The sequence below is a fragment of the Pituophis catenifer genome, unplaced genomic scaffold, assembly GCF_029215685.1.
Source record: "Pituophis catenifer annectens isolate HBS135680 unplaced genomic scaffold, rPitCat1.0.hap2 SCAF_7, whole genome shotgun sequence".
Taxonomy (NCBI): Eukaryota; Metazoa; Chordata; class Lepidosauria; order Squamata; family Colubridae; genus Pituophis; species Pituophis catenifer.
Genome location: NW_027256887.1, coordinates 69020962 through 69036713, shown reverse-complemented (window position 1 = coordinate 69036713; position 15752 = coordinate 69020962). Strand labels below are relative to the sequence as shown.

At 37.1% G+C, this 15752-nt stretch overlaps 1 protein-coding gene across 1 annotated transcript in view; it reads right to left on the bottom strand.

Moving 5' to 3' along the window:
- Positions 1-2502: 2502 nt before the first annotated feature.
- IGF1 (insulin like growth factor 1) overlaps positions 2503-15752 on the bottom strand; it is a 57204-nt gene continuing 43954 nt past the window's right edge. The window contains exons 3-4 of the mRNA XM_070946631.1: positions 7012-7193; positions 2503-2562 (exon numbers count right to left, since the gene is read on the bottom strand). Coding sequence (XP_070802732.1) covers positions 2503-2562; positions 7012-7193 — 242 coding nt within the window. The remainder of the gene's footprint in view (positions 2563-7011; positions 7194-15752) is intronic.

Genomic DNA, 15752 nt, shown 5'->3' with positions numbered 1-15752 from the left:
CAGCCAGCAAAGCAAAGCTGGCTGGGGAATTCTGGGAGTTGAAGTCCGCCAGCCTTAAAGTGCCCAAGGTTGGAGACCCCTGCTGTAGACCACAGGCTCTCCAAGGTTTTTTTTCGGTTCTAAGGTTTTAAAATATCATTGGTTGAAATTAAATTAAATTCAGTGGCTAATATTTGATTCTGGCTTGCCCTAAACTAAAATTCCTGAGCATATTGCCATATAAATAAGGTAGTACTGCATTAGGTTGAATGCTGCTATTTTAGGGAGAATGCTGGAGGGCACTTGCTGTTTTCATATGACAAAGGAAGTCAAGCTACATTATCCCGCAGTCTTCTTTTTCTATCACAACCATGCTAGTTTGAAGAGTCACGGAAACTCACTTGGCTTTTCCTCCTTATTGCTAAAAAGGACCCATCTTTTCAAAGGTGCTTTTAAAGATAACATCTTAGCTTTTTCACAGTGAATCATAGATGTCCTTTCTATTGGATATTAGTACAGGTAGTCCTTGACTATCAACCGCTTAACTACTCTTAAGTGAGACAGTTGTTAAGTGAGGTTTGCCCAGGGGTGGGCTTCAAAAATTTTAGCAAGGGGTTCTTTGCCTGGTTGCTGGGTGGGCGTTGCCTAGTCGGCCTTCTGCACCATGGTGGGGGGGGGGTGTTTTTGTCCTCCCTGGGCTCTGGAGGCTTTCCTCGAGCCTCCAGGAGGGCAAAAACAGCCTCCTCAGGCTCCGGAGGCCCTCTGGAGACTGGAAACGGGCCCATTTCCGGCCTTCCCGAACTTCCGGTAGGCCCGTTTTTCGTCCTCCCCGAGCCTTACCTGCGTCCAAAATAGGCCACATGGGGACTCCTGGGAGGGGCGGGGTGGGATGGGCGGGGCCAGCCAGGAGTGCGATTTGGGGGTTCCCTGAACTGCACAGAATCTTAGCTAGAGGTTCTCCCGAACCCCTGCGAACCCTCAGCAACCCACCCCTGGGTTTGCCCCATTTTATGACTTTTCTTGCCAAAATTGTTAAGTGAATCTGGCATTGCATTTCCTTATCAGAAGGTTGCAAAAGGTGATCACATGACTCCGGGACACTGCAACTGTCATGAATAGTCATCAAGTGTCTGGATATTGATCATATGACCACAGGGGTGCTGCAACCGTCATAAGGGTGAAACAAGGTCATAAGTCACTTTTTTCAGTGCCGTTGTAACTTTGAACAGTCACTAAATAAACTGTTGTAAGCCGAGTACCTGTATTACTCTTTGATATTAATGTTTTAATTAATTAGAAACCTTAAATCAGTCGTGCATCTTTTAACAAAACCCTTCTATCTAATCTTTGCCATTGTTTCCAATTCATTGCAAATATGCTACTTTGCTTGTACCTCTTACTGTTTTGGTAAGACCTTTCATAAAACAAGCTACAGAATAGCACCATTGTACTATTAAAGAGATTTTTACATACTGTTGGTTATATATGTATGATTAATAAGCTAAATTTCTACATATTGCCTTATATTGAAGAAAAAGACATTTATTTATATTGTTGTGAATAAGTTATCTGAAAGAGTCACTGAGAATTTAAGAGAGCTCGTATGTGCTCTCAGCTTACCTCGACAAAAATTATTATATTCTCCAAATTGCATATATTTCTATTTTCATCTGTTATAGGCAGGGGAATGACCATCTTAAAACCTAGACCCAGAAGCTTGCTTTAGATATGGGAGTTTGCACAGGGAGTTCCAGTATATGCAAGCTGTTCCATTAATTTCAGTGGCCAAAGATAGCTTTGCATAAGGATGCAATATGAATAGTAACATCCTCAATGGAATAAAACCATGTTTTGCACATATATAAGAACTCTCTGTGGATCTTGGAACATATAAGGATCTCTGAGTGAGATGAACACACGAGACTTGTGTGCTGTTAAAAAGCCACTACAGTAGTGAAATGAACGTGTTAACTTTACTGCTGTTGCTACTGGGAATTCCAAACTGTGCAAATATGTAAGGGAAATCAAACAGTGTTATCAGACACTGCAAGACAAACAATCTATTGCTTATCTAGAAGTACAAATATTTAAAAAAAAGTTAAAAAAACCCCCTCCACTTAGATAAGGCTGGTGGGTAACTCCAACAGCAGGGTTCATAAATTAATTTAGTGCAATTGAGTCCACTAAAGGCTTTTACATTTGCTGCTCCCTTTGAGGGCAGAAGACTTTTAAGAGGCATGGGACTGGGTCTATGTGGCGCATGTATAGTTTTTGTACACACTTGCGTGTAGCACATTTTATTGCAGGAAGTGAACAATTACAGTAGCAATCTACCAGTCTCAGAAACATTTGAGCACTGAGTTGGCTTTTTGTTGGAATGTTAATTGTTCCTTAGGGAGAATGCCCATTAGTGGAGAATTTATCAAACTTATTGAACTCTAGCTTTGTCCAATGTCTGACTATTTACAGCAAAGTATTCTGCAGATGGCACATTCATTCTTCACTCTTACGGATGGAATTTTCTTACATTCTGTAGTTCTTGTTTCCTGTGTTTCCTCTACTTGTATTCTTCAAGTACACTTCCTGAAAATAAAAGACATATTATTTTGGATGTGAGCACAGTTGACAATCCTTGTCTCACTGAACGCGGCAGTAGTTCTGTTTTTATTTTTTGAATGGGGAGATGAGAAGCTAGTTTATATCAAGCAGGGATATGTGGCCCAATCAAAATCCAGTCCATATTTAAATACTTAAAATTCTCTTCCATCATTTTTCTGCAAGTTAATAAAACACAGATTCAGAACAAACCATTCTGTTTGCTTTCATAGTTACTGGTATTTTCCCTAGAATATACATTCTAGATACTTTTCTAGATATAGTCCTTATTGACTAAAATACACCTTTTGGTGTATAACATTTCATAATATACAGCTTTTTGTCTGTAGTTGCAAAAATATACTCATTTGCGTTAAAATTCATCACTATCATTGATGCTATGACAAATTTTGCATGGGTTGAGTATGGCATTTCATGCTAAACAGAAAGCCCTAATTGTGAAACTGTAAGTTTATCTATTGTATAAATTTTGGTTTTTCAATTATGGTGTCTTGGATCTATGGAAGATGTAATGCAATACATCTGCATTGCTTCAAGTTTGGGAAGAGTGCTCTACAACATTTTGTTTTTATAATATTTTTCTTTTAATGTCAATTTTTATATCTGGGTTCCCCCCCCCCCCGTTTTTCATTTTAATGTTGTTCGCTACCCAGAGTTACTTTTGTGAGATGAACAGCTGTATAAATTTGATTATAAATAAATAAATTAATAAATACTAACTGGAAGCCACTTCCTTGGCAGAGTTTGACTATATAGGTCTTTTCCCATTATTTGGCTGTATGGCTAAACTCTGTTAACTCCCAATTGTTCCAAGGTTTACTGTATTTGGAAATACATCAGGCTTTAAATCAGAATTTGCAAGGGACAGTTCCACCATGCCAATTTCAGTCCTATTCAGATTGCAATCTAAGACTATACTGAAGGCAATAGAACAGAAATAGGGACCTGGGAGCTACCAGATATTGCCAGCAATGTGAAAAAGAGTTTCCTACTCCTATCCTAAGGAATGAGGCCAGGAAGTGGGGGCTGTGGTGGCTCACATGGTTAGGATGCTGAGTCAGAAGACCATTGAGAGGTCAACAGCTCGGCAGTTCAAAACCCAAGAGTGTGAGCCACAAGGCAGAATAAATCCCCATCAATTTGTCCCAGCTCTGCCTACCTAGCAGTTCAAAAGCATGCAAATGCAAGTAGACAAATAGGTATCACTTCAGTGGGAAAATAACAGGTACATTAAAGGAGCCCCCTCAGGCATCCCATAGGCAATGGTGATGTCATTGGCTAATCCTTTCAACCTGGAAGTGCCTTGGTAGGTGCTTCCCACATGAATGTAGTATATGTAGGTGAGAACCAGGCTGAGCCTGAGGGAGTGGTCAAACATGTCGTTAGTCATAAGTCTCTGTGCTCTCACAAGAGATCTAAGTCATGTTCACCTTGAATTTCCTGCTGTTCTTACTTGATCATGAGCAGTTCAGATGGTTGCAGAGAGCTTAAGCTTATAATAAATCGTTATACACATTTGAACTGCCTGGAACTCCTGATTTCCCTGGTGCTTGACATTAATCTGAAGTAATAGAAAAGAATTCAAGATGGACTGGACTTAGATGTTATGCGCAGGGACTCATGACTGATGACACATTTGATTTCTTCCTCAGGCTCATCCTGGTCATCTCTGACAATATAATAGGACAGGAGGTAGATAGATTGATAGAGTGGGAGTTGTTAAAGTTGTTAGAGTTTACATTTAAAAGCCACTTACAATATGTGAAAGATTTCAAGCTGCTATGCTCCAAAATAAAGACTATTTCATATGAATCGCCCATTATAATAAGGAATAATCTTATTTTCTGGATATGTAGTTGAGGCTTAGTTGAAAATGTGTAGAAAAATGGCTCCTTTGAGACTATGCCAATCTCCTGGTTGTTTAGCTGCAGCTATTTTTGTCTGCAATGGAAAATCTTGTACAACAAACTTTCTGACAAAGTTATAACAAGTTTAATTTGTGAAACGATATGACCAATGTGAGTCCAATAATAACACTGTATTGAGTTTGAATGCTATTCCTTGGAGGATATAAACTTAACCTTTCAAAGCATTATGTGTTAGCCACTAATAACGTAAAAGTCAGTGAAATATAATAGTTAAGGTACTAGATCACAATTAAAGAGATCCAGGTTGAAGCCCATCTCAACTATAGAAATTCACTGGGCAATGTCCTATCACCCCAACCTACCCCACACTCTTGGGGAGGGGGGGGAACAGAAAGAGATAATGCTATGCATACCACTATATTCCTGACAGAAAAATTTAATATAAAATTAGCAAATGTGCTTTATTTTATCCAGTGCTTTGTATCTTTGCCTTGGTTTTCTTCAGTTTTGACACTGAAACATGATTCATCTGGGTCTGTCCCTGAAAACACGCAGAAGCTTAAATTGGTGCATAATGTAAGCACCTAGTTTGCGGAAGCTGAAGGAAATACAGACATAATATTAACTATGAACTGAAATATTTTCACTGTTTACATATGCTTACCAGACACACCTTAAGTTGTCGATATTAACTTTTAAAGCACTGCTTAAAATCTAATTGTACAAATTAAATTCTTTCTTTTTAGCACTTTAGGAGAGAATTTTCACCTATAAGTTGCTTTTGACAAGATGGGCGGCATATAAATTTAATGAATAAATTACTCCCACTTAATGGAATGAAGTCCTTTAGACGTTTTACCTGCACTCTTTCAGTGATTAAAAATGTTGTAAAGTGGCAGCTGTTTTGTCACATTTTTAATTTCTAAATAATTTAGCAATAATGTCAATTAATATTTTAACTTTTCCCTTTTTTTAAAAAAAATGTTATTGCATTTTATTAAATTGGTGAGTCAGTTTGAGTGCTCATTAGAATAGAAAGCAAAGTATAATTAGATTGAAGAAAGAAGCAAAATAAAAAAGTGACTTTGGTCTAAGTAGCCCTGTTTCTGACTAATATGAATACCTGAGACGTTTTAAAATTAGTAGAAGCACCTGGTTTGTTTTTTTGGCATTACTCTAATGAGACTTCTCTATCTGCTAGTGGTATTAACAGAATACAATCCCTTCTGACCTTGGTCTTATTCCATCAGTTGATTTCTATAAGATCTTGCATCCCAACTAATAAGCTGAGCCTTATATATTTATTTATTTTCAAGCAAGTATTAGATAACTGATATATATAACATAATATACATCACGTTTATATAAGTAAAAATGTGATTATGAACACAGGAAATGTGATTTCAGTGAGACTTAGTCTGAAATGACTACGTTGGAGAGAAGCCTAAGGAAAGAACATAAGAACAGAGAGTCCCGTTGGATCAGCTTATGTCCCTTCTAGTCCAGCATTCAGTGTCACACAATGGTCAACCACAGGCATTCATAAACATGGAGAGAAGGGTGATCGCAATACAAAAATTTATTTATTTATTTATTTATTTATTTATTTATTTATTTATTTATTTATTTTGTCGCATTTCTATGCCGCCCAACTCCCAAGGGACTCTGGACAAAAATGGACAACAAAGTTCATGAAAGTTAGTTGGGACTAGAGCAGGGGTGAAATTCAGCTGGTTCTATCCGGCTCGGGTGAAGTGGTAGCGGTGGCTGCGGGAGGCTCCACCCACCTGCGCGGACATCATGATGTTGCTTTTTGCGATGATTTTAAGCCTCTGTGCATGCGCAGAAGGCTTTGTGCATGCACAGACAATGGTGTGAGTGAGTGAAGCAAGCACACGCACAGCGCACACACATTTGCAAACCGGTAGGGAAGGTAAGTGAATTTCACACCTGGACTAGAGACTTTTAGTAAACTATCCTTTGCAAAGTTCAAGGATGAGTACAAGCCATTAAGTAACTAAAGCAGCATCATTTGTACACAAAAGATGATATCAACACACACACATATAAACAATCCTTAGAGAGTAAATCATAAGCAAGGGACAACAGTTTCTAAAGTACCGAATGATTTACTTCTCAGCAAGAGTGTCAAATCTTTTGGGATAGAAGAAAGAAAGCTAGATAGAAATGAGGAAATAATGTGGCTAATTAGAAAAAAAGTGGGGCGCTGCTACAATAAAGCAGAGTGTTTCAAAATAACACGGATCATTGATCAGGAGCTACTAATAGAGAAAGAAAAAAGAAGGCAAAGACAAAGATGAGATATGGAATATACAGTTATATCTGTGGCTCTATTCCTCTGGTGTCTTCTGTTCCATTTCTATTTAATATTGAAAGACTACAGTAGTTTGGAAATGAAAGCTGCCCATAGATATCAGATTTGGATTTCTGATTCTGGGCAACCATATGTCCATCCAATGCTTGAAGCAATGCTGGAAATCCGCATATTAACAAATAATCAGATTAAATTTGATCACACTTTAGCTACCTTTTGTGCCTTAGGCATATCAGTGTGTCGCTGAGCACGTAGAGATCGTGCAGATTTAGGTGGCTTGACAGGAGCACAGTACATCTCCAACCGTATCAGGTCACAGCTCTGGAAACAGCATTCATCCACTATTCCCCGAGTAGAAGAGGAACGTCTATTGCCTCCATAACCTGCTGGTTTACCTAAAGGGAACAAAAAATGGTCATTGTAAAAGAACATAACAAAATCTTTAATATTCTTCTAATATTACAATATGATTAGGTCAGGAGTGGGTTCTACTTACCTTTACTACTAATTCGCAATGGGGCCGCGTGCAGAAGCTTCCTGATGATGTTGGGGTTGGTGGGTGCAGCCTCCTGCCGGTTTTACTACCGGTTCTGTAGAACCGGTCCGAACTGGGGGCAACCCACCACTGGATTAGGTGCAATCACACCACAGAATAAAACACACAGAAATAATTGTACTGTATCCTTTATTGAATCAATATGCTAGCAATATCTTACAGAACTACAGGAGTAGCCAGGTCTTCTAATTTATTAACGTATTTATCTTCCATTCACTCTGGCCAGCAAAACCCACAGCAGTTAATATCCAAAGCAACATCACTAAACTAACAGCTATCCCAAAGCATCATAACCCATTATAACACCCATAAATTACAGTAAAAACACAAGAAGTAAAACCCAAGTATTTATAGCTTCAGTAATAAAGTATCCAAATGACAGTCTAAAAAAATAGATTCTGAGTACAAAGAATAAGTATTTAATGTTGTCTTCAAGCAAACAGGAGAGGGACCCATCCTAATTATAACAGGGAGAGAATTTTACAAAAAAAAAATGGTATACTTTTCTTCTGGTTGATTCTTAACAAACCTGCCTGCCTTGGCCACCACCCATAAAAAGAGGACAATCAGACAATCAATAATTCACCACATATGGGGAAGTTATTTCTTCAAATAGCTGGGTCCCAAAAGTTTTATATGGATTTGTATTTTTACACTAGCATCTTGAATTTAACTCTGAAAACTACAGAGGGTAGTGAGAAGGTATCACATATTGCTAAGAAACATTGAGCAGATGTCCTGCTGCTGCATTTTGAATTCACTATATGTCCAAGATAATTTAACCTAATTTGGAGGTAACCAGCAGATGTTGACTTTATATTAAAAGGAATGATTCCTTGTTGAAGAGTAGTGCAATTCTTACCTGTTTAAAGATTAAAAAAAACATTATAAGAAGAAAAAGCAGGGGCCTTGAAGTATTCAGATTGAAGTGGTTTATACTGTATGAGGAAAAATGTGGCCCCTCAGAATTGTAACTCTAAATTTTGGGAGTAAGTTGGGCTCCTACTGGATCCAAAATTTGTAAGACAACTATTGTGCCTGATAGCGGTCTCACTTTTTAATATAGTATGTACTAAACCCCTGTTAATCTGTCTTAGTTTAGCTGAACAATTCTTACTTTGGTTTTGATTCTGACACTTTTTCCTAACAGTGTGAAAAAAACTGCCATCAAACCATCTCACTGAAACCAGGGTGGATATAAGACATGTTTCTGCTTAAACGATAAACAACACTTCACAGCAAGTGCACTGCCAGAGTATCCAAGATAAGTGAAGTGGTTTTGGCCTCTGAGAATGAAAATCCCTCATATTCCTGCCCTTGGCAGTGAAAATATGATCAAGTAAATATTATGCTTTCATAAGACTTCAAATGGGCTAGAACAGCAAAGTTTAACAGCTTTACTGTTGCTAATGAAAAGGCTGGACCATGAGGTAACAAACTGGGCTGTAATCATATGCGTATGTATGTATGTATGTATGTATGTATGTATGTGCATATGAATATATGTGTATATGTATAGCCCTCAACTTATGACCCATTATATGTCATGATGATTGTAAATCAAGGCACCGTTGTGACCAACCGAATTTTATGACATTTTTTTGTGGTTTTTGTTAAATGAATGCGGTGAACGTTAAGTGAATAGCAGTTGATAAGCAAACCCATTTGCAGTGGGCATTTTTTGCTGGGACCAATAGTATACATTGATTTCTGGCAAAAATGTCATAAATTGCTATCACATGACTATGAGATTCTGCAAGCGGTCGTAAATATGACTGCCCAAATGCAATCATGTGACCACTGGAAGGGGTGCTGGCAGCCAGAACTTTGAACAGATACCAAGTTGTGTTAGAGTTTGCACTCTTGTTGATTCATTTGTTCACATAATATGTAAACCAATAATATGTAAAGAGGGAGACGGATGGTTGAGATATGAAATATAAATAAATAAATATTCCAAGAATATCTGTTTAATAGATCATAGCCTTTCTAGTAATAAAATAAACATGACCATTTAGTCAGCGGAGCCTTTCAAACTATTTGCTTGGTAAATTCCAATAGATTTGAAAAAAGGTTTTCCCCAGGATAAACATATAAAAGAGATAATTTGTTTTGAATTTTACAAGTCAGGGAATTCCTCTAGTAGTGTATAACATAACCATAGAGCAAAGCCATGCTCTGCTGTTAGGATATGTGCTTAAAAGGAGCCTTGATGGCGCAGCAGACTAAACTGCTGCTATTAAAGTAGCACTTAGCTGCCAGCTGCCTGCAATTACTGCAAGTTCAATTCTCACCAGGCTCAAGGTTGACTCAGCCTTCCATCCTTTCGAGGTAGGTAAAATGAGGACCCGGTTTGTGGGGGCAATAAACTGACTTTGTATAAAATAGAACACCGCTTAGGAGGGACCAAAAAGCCCTACTAAGCAGGTATATACAAAAGTATGAAGGCTATTGCTTAATGCATTGTAAGCTGCCCTGAGTCTCCGGAGAAGGGCGGCATATAAATCGAACTAATAAATAAATAAATAAATAATAAGAACAAAAAATGGTATCAAATTAGTCACCTTAGCTAAGAGCCAAACAACACAAGACACTTGGAAATCTTCCACTAGATTTGCTTTTAAAGCAATATTGGTGTGGGACTAAATCAAATTGGATGGTCTGTTAGGAGCCACATTTTTACTTCCAAATTTTCCTTGTCTTCTTCTTCCCTCCCCTCTTTCTGGAAGCTGCTTTATGCCTCCAGAGAAAAATATATGTCCATTCAGCATGTTTTTCCACATGAACAAAAAAAGTAGCATGCAAAATTATTTCTAACCAATAAACTGCAGTAGAATCTTGCTGTGACAAATATTGATGTTTATTGTTCCACTTATTATGCCCTATTCCAGGATACTCTATTCTATGTCCCTTCCCATTCAGTTCAAATCTTTCCTGTTCAACAAATCCCTAAGCATTCTGTGTTCATTGTGTATATTCAAATGTCATACATTTCATTGATCTTTCATTGGGTTAACAATATTAATCTACTGAATCAAACCTTGCAAATCTAATTCCTATTAAAACAATTCTACTTTGCAGAATTTTTGCAGTATGTCCAGGATCAAGATCAATGGCCTTTGTCTGAGTTAATGTTTGTTATTCAAATAATTTATCTTGAAACTGGCTTTGCTGGGAAGGGCCAACTGGCTTAGGACATCACTGTCTCTGTGCCTAGAACCAATCTATGCAATTGAAAATTAAACCTGAGGTAGAAGCATGTTGATTTAATATTTATATGATTCCTCTGACATCTGGAGAGATCAACATTTTTATATTGAGATCAGGCACATGGAAAAATTGCTTGCAATTGAATGGTTGACCAGTTTTATTGTTCAAGATATTCAGGCAATGGGAGCTCAATATTATCAGGGGTGAAATCCAGCAGGTTCTGACAAGTTCTGGAGAACCGGTAGCGGAAATTTTGAGTAGTTCGGAGAATCGGCAGATATCACCTCTGGCTGGCCCCAGAGTGGGGTGGGAATGGAGATTTTGCCATATCCTTCCCCCAGGAGTTGGGAGGGAATGGAGATTTTGCAGTATCCATCCCCTGCCACGCCCACCAAGCCACACCACACCCAACAAGCTATGCCCACAGAACCAGTAGTAAAAAAATTGGATTTTTTTTTGTGTATAATTGGATATTATATGTGTATAATTAAAGTTTTAGACTGGATTTGGGGAGATTATACAATGGTGTAAATATTCTGGTTATAAAATTGTAATACAACTAATATTTTGTGAACAACAATATGGTGTCCATGGAAATACATAAAAACAAACTTGTTTTTTATTCAGATTTTATTTATTTATTTATTTCTGGAAAAATAACTTTCATGATGAATTTGAACCTTTCTGTTTATATAACATGACTAATGATAACAATTTTAATACCTATAGGGAAGAAAAATCTTGTAAAAATGAATAAGATTGGAATATATTTTAAGAGAGACATCTATGTTAATTCCACTAATCTGTCTTTTGAGACCTACCAGAGCTGGACTACAAAAATCCAAAATGTCATTTCATGTCAGCAAAAATTTAAAGTCTTCCATATCTGGTTGCTATCCTATGGATTTTTGGTAGTCTTTTTGGTAGTCTTTATGGGGACAACTCAAAATGATATCTTTTCAGTAGCTACTCTGGAAACAGGAATGAATAGCATTGCTGGCCATTAAGAAGGCTTTGAAATACATTTCAGGCAAGCTTTTTTTATAGAGATTTTTGATAATGTTAGTTTGCTGTATAATTTTAATATATTAAACTATTTAGCAATCCTTGATTTAGTGGATTATAGACTGTATACATACGTATGTAGGTCAATCCAAGAGTATATAGAATTAAGTGAAAATGAGTAATCTGAGTATTATTTAAAAATGAGTCTGTCGTCAATATCATAATAATGCTGATCTCATCATTTGAAAAGAAATACTAACGTTTACTGCACACTTTTACTGCCTTTTCAGTTGAACTATACTCGGAAGTGTTTCTGAGAATATTTTTTCCTTCCCGTTTTTCCTAGAAATTGTTATTTTGATGCCTGAGGCAAAGGGCAAACTTCAGGGAAATTTGTTTGAGAAGAGAAATGATGGCAAAGCCTGTGATTAGAGGAGCAAGGATTTTAAGGGAAGGCAACTTTGTACTTTCCAGCTGTTTTGGATTTCTGCTCTCATCAGCTCCAAGCAGCAAGACCAGTGGCAAAGGATTCTGAAAACTGGAACTCTACATTTCCAGAAGACATAAAATCTTGTTTATATTTTATGGTGACTTCAGTCTATAGTCCTTAAATTATTATTTGACTCCAACCTTGTGAGCCAATTGTTAGAATGGAGAGATAGGCACAAAGAGCACAGATTGTTAGCATTTCATCATGGATTAAACAAGGCCTAGAGTATGTACATTCAAAGAACAGAATAGAATAGAATAGAATAGAATAGAATAGAATAGAATAGAATAGAATAGAATAGAATAGAATAGAATAGAATAGAATAACAGAGTTGGAAGGGACCTTGGAGGTCTTCTAGTCCAATCCTCTGCTTAGGCAGGAAACCCTACACCACTTCAGACAAATGGTTATCCAACATCTTCTTAAAATTTTCTGGTGTTGGAACATTCACAACTTCTGGAGGCAATTAATCCATTGATTAATTGTTCTAATTGTCAGGAAATTTCTCCTAAGTTATAAGTTGCTTTTCTCCTTGATTGATTTCCACCTGTTGCTTCTTGTCCTGCCCTCAGGTGCTTTGAAGAATAGTTTGACTCTCTCTTCTTTGTGGCAGCACCTGAGATATTGGAACACTGCTATCATGTCTCCCCTAGTCCTTCTCTTCATTAAACTAGACATACCCAGTTCCTGCAACCGTTCTTCATATGTTTTAGCCTCTGGTCCAGGGGTGAAATCTAAAATTTCTTACTACTGGTTCTGTAGGCATGGCTTGGGGGGGGGGGGTAATGTGACTGGGTGGGTGTGGCCAATTTTTTTTTTTACTTTTAAAACCATTTTTTCTACAACCTCTTTGACTTCCCTGATCGGCAGAGGTTTTTTTAAAAAGCCTCTGCGGATCAGGGAACTCAGCTTGGATCGTCAGAGCATTTAAAAGAAAAAAGGGTTTTTGACGAGCCATGTGATCATCAGAGGCTTCTTTTTTTTTTTTTTACTTTCAAAAGCATTTTTTCGGTCATAGAAAAAATGCTTTTAAAAGTTAAAAAAAGCCTCTGATGATTGTGCAGCTCAGCTGGGCATGGGGGGGGGGATTTTTGCTACCTATTCTCTGAACCACCCGCCTCCATCGCTACCGGATCGGGCGATCTGGTCTGAACCGGGAGCATTTCACCCCTGCTCTGGTCTCCTAATCATCTTTGTTGCTCTTTTCTGCACTCTTTCTAGAGTCTCAACATCTTTTTTACATCATGGCGACCAAAACTGAATGCAGTACTCCAAGTGTGGCCTTAGCAAGGCATTATAAAGTGGTATTAACAGTTCACATGATCTTGATTCCATCCCTCTATTTATAGGGTTGCCAGGTCTGCTTCCAAAAAATAGCGGACAAGCGGGGGGGGGGGTGTTAAGTAGTAAAAAAATAAAAAAAAATTACAATTAAATTATATATTTTCTTACAAACATTTTAACACGTATTAAAATAATCACTTCAAAACTTTACTTAAAATTCAAAACATCAAATATATTATAATAATATGTAAAATATTAAATTACATTTTACTTTGCTGTCATGTGTATTTTTTATTTGACTGCGTAGCTTTGATCAATTCTTTGTGTTTAAGGAATAATTCTTTAATTTCAGTACAACATTGAGAAATATTAAAAAATATACAAAGTTCACTTTGAACTGATACAAGCAGTCGGTTACGTTCATCAGTCCACAAATTTCCCATGATGCTGAAAATTCGTTCAACGTTTGCATTTGATACCGGAATTAATGCGCAATACTGGAACAGTTTCAGTAAACTCGGAGCTGGCTCTTTCTTGAAAAAGTACGTCCACTTATCAAGGGATGAATCGCCCTGCAGATGAACATAAACTTCTTCTAAGGCAGAAATTTCATCGAAGAGCGTGTTGGGTGGAAGTTCTTCTCGCCATGGTGATAATAACCAGATGTTCGTCATTTCTTCTAAAGTTGGAGGATCATTGCGATCAATTAGATTGAAACAACTTAGCATCTCATATACTGAATCGGTGAAATTATACCACTTTTCTAGGTACGCAATGGCTCTTTGATACACATTGATGGCTTCTTTCTTGAACTTTTGCACGGCATTCTCAGGCAAATGTTTTTTACGTAAGGCAAATAAAACTTTCATTCCAAAAAACTGCTCATTGTATTTTTTTTTGCAAAGAATCACGCAGCTTACACATGATAATGTGAAGATCACATGCAAGAATTTTCTTGCTTTCCAGCTTCAGTAGGGTGTCTTGCATTATTGACATGAAGAAGTGCGTGAAATATAAATACAATTCTGAAGTTGTTGGTTCATCATCCTTTGCAAGTTCATTTTCCTGATCTGAAATAAGGTTCCAGATAACTTTATGGCACTCATCAGATCCAAGAGAAATATAATACGATTTTAGAGGTATCCAGTTTAAAAGAAGTCTTTCGACCGCTTTAAACAAACTTAACCAACGTGTTGGAACATGGCGCAAAACTTCATGGAATTCTGACTTGCAAAACTCAAAAAATGATTTCAACTCTTCTCGTTTCTTCGCAGAATTCAAAAATTCGGCAAAAACCTTCAGCACTACATTTTCGATATCAAAAGATAACTACTTTAATGCATTTTTGTGCTGTTGTGTAAAATGTGATTATTGCAATGAGCATTCGATCTTTGTCTCATTCTAACTTATGAAAAAAAAGACAAAACGCGATTCTCCTATCCTTATTCTCTTAGACTGTACAGCTTTAGACTATGTACCATTTCATCATAAAGCATTTGAATAAAAAAAATGTCCACTATTTTGTGAAAAAAAAATAGTGAACATAATGTGAAAAAAGTGGACTGTCCACTCAAATAGTGGACACCTGGCAACCCTATAATTTATGCAGCCTAGAACTGTGTTGACTTTTTTGGCAGCTGCTGCACACTGCTGGCTCATATCTAAGTCATTGTCCACTAGGACTCCAAGATTCCTCTCACAGTTACTACTATTGAGCAAGGTACCACATATACTGTACCTATGCATTTTGTTTTTCATGCCTAAATGTAGAACCTTTACAAGAGTGGGTATTAATGCCAAGATAGATAAGGCTATCAGATCTGAGCTGCAAATCTGGACAACCATCAGATGCCAGCAAAGATGTTACAATTTATGCATCCTGTTGTTTCCATATTTGTTTTTTGTTGCAGTCTAATGGTCATCCAGATAATTGCAACCTAGATCTGCCATTAGATAGATAGTCAGAAAAACGGGGAGACAAATAGTTCAACAACTTTTGTTTGAAAGTATGGAAACTGGACATTCTAACATGTGACAAAACCTTGGCAATCTGGCTGTGTTACATAGCCTTTTAACATTTCTATCTATCTCTCTGTCTGTCTATCATCCATCTATCTATCTATCTATCTATCTATCTATCTATCTATCTATCATCTATCTATCATCTATCTATCTTCTATCTATCATTTATCTATCTATCTTCTGTCTATCTATCTATCATTTATCTATCTATCTATCTTCTATCTATCTATCTATCTATCTATCTATCTATCTATCTATCTATCTATCATCTACGTCTGGGAGTGTAAAAAATATAGATATACATTGTTCGAATGTAACAGTTTTGAAGTTGGATGTTCAGGGTTCCAACTTGAAGAAGTTGGTGAAAGAAGATTTCCCATAATGTTA